Below are 7,710 nucleotides of genomic sequence, written 5' to 3' on the forward strand. Positions count from 1 at the left end.
ACTTTTCTTAACTAAAAAGCCACAACGGTGATATGCCAATTGCTATTTACCCTTCATAAGGACCCTCTTCATCGAATCCGATCCGACTATAGTGAGAGAGACAGACACCCGCTAGCCACCTTATGCATCAAGTGCATGTCAGTCAGTGGAACCTGTCTCACGTAAGTGTACGTGTAAGGTCTGTCCGGGCTGCTTCATCCCACAATGTCGCTGAATCAAGATAAGACTAGTAACGGTAAGCAAATTGAACAAATCATCGCCCACAACTACTTTGTGTTCTACTCGTGCATAGAATCTATGCATAGACCTAGCTCATGATGCCACTTTTGGGGGAACGTAGCAATAATTCAAAATTTTCCTATGTATCACCAAGATCAATCTAGGAGATTCTAGCAACAAGAGAAAGAGGGAGTGCATCTTCGTACCTTTGAAGATCGCTAAGCGGAAGCGTTACAAGAACGCGGTTGATGGAGTCGTACTCGCGGTGATTCAAATCGCGGAAGATTCGATCTAGCGTCGAACGGACGGCGCCTCCGCGTTCAACACACGTACAACCCGGGGACGTCTCCTCCTTCTTGATCCAGCCAGGGGAGAGGAGAAGTTGAGGGAGAGCTCCGGCAGCACAACGACGTGGTGGTGGAGCTTGTGGATTTTCTGCAGGGCTTCGTCAAGCTCTACGGAGGAGGAGGAGGTGTTGGAGGAGGGAGGGGCTGCACCAGTGAAGGGGTGTTGCAGCCCTCCCACCCTCCCTCCATTTATAGGGTGAAGGGGAGAGGGGGTCGGCCCCTCTAGATCCCATCTAGAGGGGGGATGGCGGCCAGGAGGGGGAGACTTTCCCCCCAAGCAAGGTGGAGGCGCCCCCTCCCCTAGGGTTTCCAAACCCTGGGCGCCTTGGGCCCTTGGGGGGTGCACCAGCCCACTAGGGGGCTGGTTCCCTCTCATATTCAGCCCATTAAGTCCCCCGAGGTAGGTGGCCCCACCCGGTGGACCTCCGGACACCTTTCAATGGTCCCGGTACAATATTGATATCCCCCGAAACCATTCCGATGACTGAAACTGGACTTCCCATACATAAATATTCACCTCCGGACCATTCCGAAACTCCTCATGATGTTCGGGATCTCATCTGGGACTCCGAACAACCTTCGGTAACCACAAACAATTTCCCATAACAACTCTAGCATCACCGAACCTTAAGTGTGTAGACCCTACGGGTTCGGGAACCATGCAGACATGACCGAGACGTTCTCTGGGAAATAACCAACAGCGGGATCTGGATACCCATGTTGGCTCCCACATGTTCCACGATGATCTCATCGGATGAACCACGATTTCAGGGATTCAATCAATCCCGTATACAATTCCCTTTGTCCACCGGTATGTTACTTGCCCGAGATTCAGTCGTCGGTATCCCAATACCTCGTTCAATCTCATTACTGGCAAGTCTCTTTACTCGTTTCATAACGCATGATCCCGTGACTAACTCCTTAGTCACATTGAGCTCATTATGTTGATGCATTACCGAGTGGGCCCAGAGATACCTCTCTGTCATATGGAGTGAAAAATCCAAGTCTCGATTCGTGCCAACCCAACAAACACTTTCGGAGATACCTATAGTGCACCTTTATAGCCACCCAGTTAGGTTGTGACATTTGGTACACCCAAAGCATTCCTACGGTATCCGGGAGTTGCACAATCTCATGGCCTAAGGAAATGATACTTGACATTAGAAAAGCTCTTAGCGAACGAACTACATGATCTTGTGCTATGCTTAGGATTGGGTCTTGTCCATCACATCATTCTCCTAATGATGTGATCCCGTTATCAATGACATCCAATGTCCATGGTCAGGAAACTATAACCATCTATTGATCAACGAGCTAGTCAACTAGAGGCTCACTAGGGACATGTTGTGGTCTATGTATTCACACATGTATTACGATTTCCAGTTAATACAATTATAGCATGAACAATAGACAATTATCATGAACAAGGAAATATAATAATAACCATTTTTATTATTGCCTCTAGGGCATATTTCCAACAATACTGATATGTAAACATGCGAGTGTGTTTTTCTCAAGTCTCCTCCAAATCCAAATTGGCACTAAACCTTCAAACATCAATGTGGTGTCATTCAATGGGAAATGAACAAGTATGTCGCCTACTATGCACAAGTGATTAGCCACCCTCAAAGTGGGATGGGAGTGTCAACTCATGTAAGTTCAATTACTTCATTATGTCATCATTTGAATTTTTGTTTTTTCGTTGCATTCTCATTGTTATACTTATTGTTTTCTAGACGGTGGCGGCCACTATGTGCCAACAGACAAAGAAGAAGCCATCTGGTTTTGGCCATTGTTTGGTGCTATTGGATGGCAAATCAAAGTGGACACTACTTGTGGATGATCTCAAGGCTAGCAAGAGAAAGAATGAGATGGCTTAATCTCTCATCAATCAATTGGGTTGGATGAAGAAGAGGGATAAGTTGTAGGGGGGATGTAAAATTTGATGTGTGGATGAATAACCGGCAAGTGATGGAACACAAGTGGTAGAAAGGGAGGGCCGCCCATGACACTGCGGCGACAAAAATGTCCACCACATGGATGGGCATTTTCTCCGTAAGGGAGAACAAGAAAGAGCAGAAGTACAAGCTCATGTTAGATTCGCAAAAAGAAAGGATGGATTGAGACTGAGAGATGGTGAACACCAAAAGTTGGTAAATGAGAGCAACAAGTTAGCAATTGAGAGGGAGAAGATAAAATTGGAGAAGAAAGGGGTGTGTGTCAAATGAATCGAGAAGGCCCAGACTTTTGGATCAATAGAGATTGAGAAGGAGAGGTTGCAACTTTCTCGATACATGGAGAATTCAAGGATAATATTGGACGATGCAAGCCTATTGGATGAGCAAGCAAAGATATGTGCCGTTAGAAAGAAGAAGGAAATCAAAGAACGTAGTGAGTACGAGGCGGCGAGAGCGACAATGGCAGTAGTGGAGTAGACAACATAGATAGAGGTAGAGTAGGCGGCGGGGATGGACGCGGCAAAGCAGGCGACACGACTGGTGTCCAGCAAGTGATCCCTCATGCTGGGACTTGAATTTCATTTTGGCTTGTCCGGATTGTTGAACTATGATTTATTTTTCTTTGTTGCATTTGTCGAACTGTTGAATTGTGATGAATTTTGCTATATGATCCACATGCACGGTTTTGAGGGTTTGAATTTGAGGTGTGTGGCTGCCTGGCAGCCATGTGAGGGGTCGTCCGGTGCGCCAAGTCCGGTTGTACATGCTCTTACATCCACTGGTTTGCAACCATAGGGGCGACCATGATGGAATACATCTCACTATGGACTGCTTCCTTCTAGTAGTCAACATCTAGAGATTCATAAGCTTCTCAAATGAAAATGGGAGTATCATCCATGAGGTACACAATGAAATCGTCACTAAAGGACTTCGTAGTCCTCTATCTCTTGCTCCTAATAGGAGCTTCATTGTCTTCCTCGATAGGATTTTCATCATATGTTCCCTGTATTTCTTATATGCATTGGTTTGTCATTCCCTAATCTGGGTCCCCATGCCTCCTCCTTATTGTCTGTGTCCCTCCTTGTATCAGGCGAGGACGATGGGAGAACGATTGTTGGAATCGGCAGGTTTGGGAGTTGGTGCCAGTGGAGGTATGGAGTGGAGTTGTGAAAGCCGGGTCGATGAGCTTGATGAGAGGGAGGAACGTCCCATGAGAAAGCTGGCGAGAAGGGGATTGGGTGGACAAGAGCGCCGGAGATGGGAGGTGGCGCTGGCAAAGAGATGGACATTGAAAAGAGGAGGATATGTGCTGCGAAGGAATGGGGGTGGATGAGGATTGGATAACGTTGGACAGAGTGTGCGTGCGTAGAGATGAAGTTGAGGACGGCAGATCGTCCGTGCTCTCCAGGGCATCCTCAAAGGTGAACGGGTAGCACGACGACGACCACAATAATGTCGGCGCCGGTACCGAGGCCGCGTGTGAAGGGCGTGTGTGTGGGGTGGTGATGAAGGTGACGGCAGACAACAACCAACAGTCGTGGAGGCGGCATGCGAGACATTGGGGGCGACGGAGTAGAGAGGGGCACCTATCGTGTGTTTTCCCAACCGCCTACGATATATTCGGAAGCGACGACGAGTCGTGCTTTTTTCAGAGGTTGTTTTTTATGAGATTGCCACCGCTCGGACAAGAGAGTTGTGATCATAGGAAGGGGAAGAATGATGAACCATCACGATGACCAGGGACTCTCCTTTAGTACTAGAGATACCGTTTTGGTTCGCACCAAAATTTCAGCGCGTGGGAAGAACCCAAAAAAAATCTAGAAATAACCAGCACGGTAAAAATCAGAAAGATTCACGGCGACTCCATGTCCTCCTCCAATCTCTTGCCACAACACAGCCTATTCAGCTCAGGTACTTGTCAAACGAAAGTATCTTATCTCTTCATCAAAAAATGAAAAGAAAAATAAGCCAGCTAGTACCATTGGTGCTGGAGGTGGGCTCGGTTGCAGAGGCAGAGGCAGCAGAGCAGCGCCAACCCAACCACCAAAGGCATTGAAACCTCCAAGCAACGCCTAGACGCAAGGAAGAAACGAAAAACTTCTCATCAAACCCGTACCAGCACGGCATATTTTTCCCCGATCGATGTCCATCCTTCCATCGCCCCGCAACGCCGCAACAGGATAAGATCACATCGCACATGCACAGTCATCATATCATATCCTATCCCTTCTCCCACCCCCACACCTAACTTATCCATTATCTAATCACGCCTGAGACCATTAGCATTAACGCATCGATTACTACAACTGCTCCTAACGCATCGATTACTACAACAGGATAAGATCACATCGCACAAACAGTAAACATATGCTTCCCTTCGTCTCCTCTCCTTCTTCACCTTCTTCTTCAGACTTGTCGCCGAGAGAAACCAAAATCCCGGAGAAAAGAATGGTTGAGGTGAGCCATCACAAGACAAGCCCAGCTCGTGCGACGCACCGACGGTGCTGTATGAAAACAATACGAGAGCAAGGTTAAAAACTTCAGATGCCAAATGGGACCTTGTCGCCGTGATTGTGATCCGTGATTTACTTGATTTATTACTACTGCTACGTTTCACCCACTTCTCTTCTCCCAGGCCAAGAGAGACAAGCGGAACAAGCCCCGGAATAATGAATGGATCCACGTCGTGTTGGGGGTAAAGCAAGCGGCTTGTTTATTTACGCGGCGACCCGTTTCTGTTCTTGCCGCCCGTTCGGCGCAAACATGGGGCGTAACTTTCCTTAGAAAAAACGGAACAGAAACTGCCGCCGTGGTGACAGATCTACGCACCACGCAGATTGCTGGGGAAAGAAGCGTACCCATGGATCTGCCTTTCTAGGCACAAAGTTTACTACCGGTACCTGCAAAAGCGCCATCTTTCTTTCTTTCTTCTTGGGATTGATTTAGGCTGTCTGATTCTTCCTCGTTGGTGGCCATTTCAAGGCACATTTCGTCCCTTCCCACCACAAGGCAAAAGCATGGCTTAAGGGCGACCTACCCACTTGGTGGTAGAGCACAATCATGGCGGGGATCCCCTATCCAGCAAATCAAATTGCATCAACAAATTGTATATATATGTTTGTACAGGACGAAAGGATCAGGAGCGATGCCATTAATTAACTAACTAATCTTATCTCGAGGATCGTTCATCATTAGTTAATGATGGCCGGGGTGTTGGATCAGTTCGGTGAACTCAGTTCACCGGAGCAGTTCATACATGTCTGCGTACATGAGGTGAGCGAGGTCAACGGGATCCAGGACATGGATACAAGAACACAACGAATTTAGCTTAGACACTTACACATGCTCTTGCGATTGCTTACTTATATATAATTAAGGAGTAAGTAGTAGTGACAGATCTATGGGACACAAGAGAGATCAATGGCTGCGAATTCGCAGCTACTGATTATAACTAGCATCACCGCCGTTTCGAAGATCTGACAGTGAATACGATCTCGGCGACCTGAAGCTGCCGCCCCTCCTCGCCGCCGATGCGCCGGTCTGGGTGTTCACGCTGAGCCGAGGGGGCGGCAATGCCGGCGCCTCCCACCCGTTCTTGCCGCGGTGCTGCTCGTCGGAGCCGGAGTCGGAGTCGTCGTCTTCCTCGCCTTCGTCGCCCTCGGGGAGGGCGTGGTCGGGGGCGAGGAGCGGGGGCAGGTAGGTGGCCGTGGCCAGCGAGCTGCAGGAGGCGCGGCGCGACCAGGTGGCCAGAATGCGGCGGCGCTTGTTGAAGGGGTTCTCCGGCTTGGCGAGCTCCTTCACGGCGTCCCGCGCCGCCGCCTCCGCGAGGCTGGTGAAGGACTTGGACTTGCCGGCGTAGAAGCTTGACAGCCCGTTCCTGAAAAATCGCCAAGAAAACGAAGGATCAATTTTCCATACCCCTCTCTTCCTCGCTCGATCAAATCAATTGCAATTGAGGAACCGATGATAACTTGTGATCTCTAAATACGATGAAACATCATACTAATTTCCTACTCGCGCTTTTGCAAATGGATCAAAGAATCCCCAAAAAAGATCTTCTTTTTTTCCTCATTTTGGGCAAGCAAAAGGAAGCATATTCAGAGAAGCATTTGACTCACTTGATGGGCAAGGAGTCCTCCAGGGCGTCCAGGCACCCGAGCCCGGGCTCCTCCTTGAGCTTGCTCTCCACCTCCTCGTCTTCCCCTTCGCCACCAACCTCCGACGAGGAGTCCTCCCCGATGGAAGAGCTCGACGGCGACGGCGCCCCGATGGAGGAGCTCTCCGTCAGCACCTCCTCCGCCTCCTCTTCCTCCTCCTCCTCGATGAAGAACCCGTCGCTCATCTTCTTGCCGAGCAGCTCATCCCCCTTGGCCCTCCCCGATCCAGGGAACCCGCCGAAGGGCCGCGCCACCGCCGTCGACATGTCGGATGTGTCCGTCCAGGAACAAGGACAACACCAACTCAGCAGCAACTTGTGTAAGAGAGAGAGAGAGAGAGAGAGAGAGGGAGGAAAGAGGAAGAAATGGGTGATGGGATAAGATAAGAGCAACGACAGGAGAGGAGTTGGGTAGGCGGGGTCTTTGTAGGCTCACGGCATGGGCGCCCACCAGGGCCAGGATCCTCTATGGCCTATAACCCAATGCACCACACTACTGCCTAAAGTGTGTGGTACACAAACCCCTTTTCTTCTTCCTTTTTTTTAGGGGAACATGAACCCCCTTCCAGATGCCTCTAGAACTATTCGACTTCAGTGTCGAACAAACATCCGCTTGAGTGTAAGAACCAGCCGATACCCTGGAATCAGGGATGGTTCTGTCGCCTTGTAGTACTAATTTGCCCGTGTTGTATGGTGTGTCGGTGGGGTTTAAGGGTACGTGTAAGTCGGATTTTTTTGGTATCGGCTACTTTAATTTGGTATTATCCCTCTCAATAAACCTCTCGAACGTTTAGAACATCCACGCCAACGAACACCTGCAAGAGTGTGAGAACATGGCGATAACCTGGAGCGATGGGTTGGTTTCGTGAGTTAATGATCATAACCTTTTACTAATTTGTCATGTTTCATCTTTTGTCGGTGGGTTTAGGGTTGCGTGTACGTCCAAAAACCTATGGCGTCGTCAACTCTAATTTGGTATTATCTCTCTCAAGAAACCCGTCGAACAATTTAAACTCCCACGCGCGACAAA

General features: G+C 49.1%; 1 protein-coding gene across 1 annotated transcript; it reads right to left on the minus strand.

Annotated features, from left to right (window-relative positions):
- Positions 1-5,601: 5,601 nt before the first annotated feature.
- On the minus strand, positions 5,602-7,077 carry LOC123112518 (uncharacterized). The gene is made up of 2 exons (XM_044533528.1): positions 6,643-7,077; positions 5,602-6,401 (listed from the first exon to the last, which is right to left on the minus strand). The coding sequence occupies exons 1-2, from the start codon at positions 6,945-6,947 to the stop codon at positions 5,963-5,965; spliced, it is 744 nt and encodes a 247-aa protein (XP_044389463.1). The 5' UTR covers positions 6,948-7,077; the 3' UTR covers positions 5,602-5,962.
- Positions 7,078-7,710: the final 633 nt, after the last annotated feature.

This window comes from Triticum aestivum, chromosome 5B, assembly GCF_018294505.1.
Source record: "Triticum aestivum cultivar Chinese Spring chromosome 5B, IWGSC CS RefSeq v2.1, whole genome shotgun sequence".
In the NCBI taxonomy this organism is placed as follows: domain Eukaryota; kingdom Viridiplantae; phylum Streptophyta; class Magnoliopsida; order Poales; family Poaceae; genus Triticum; species Triticum aestivum.

Excerpts from the sequence above, each read along its gene's own strand:
- LOC123112518 (XM_044533528.1), bottom strand. The coding sequence starts at position 6,947 with ATGTCGACGGCGGTGGCGCGGCCCTTCGGCGGGTTCCCTGGATCGGGG. Across the intron at positions 6,402-6,642 it reads GAGGACTCCTTGCCCATCAA|GAACGGGCTGTCAAGCTTCT; the intron begins GTGAGTCAAATG and ends GCGATTTTTCAG.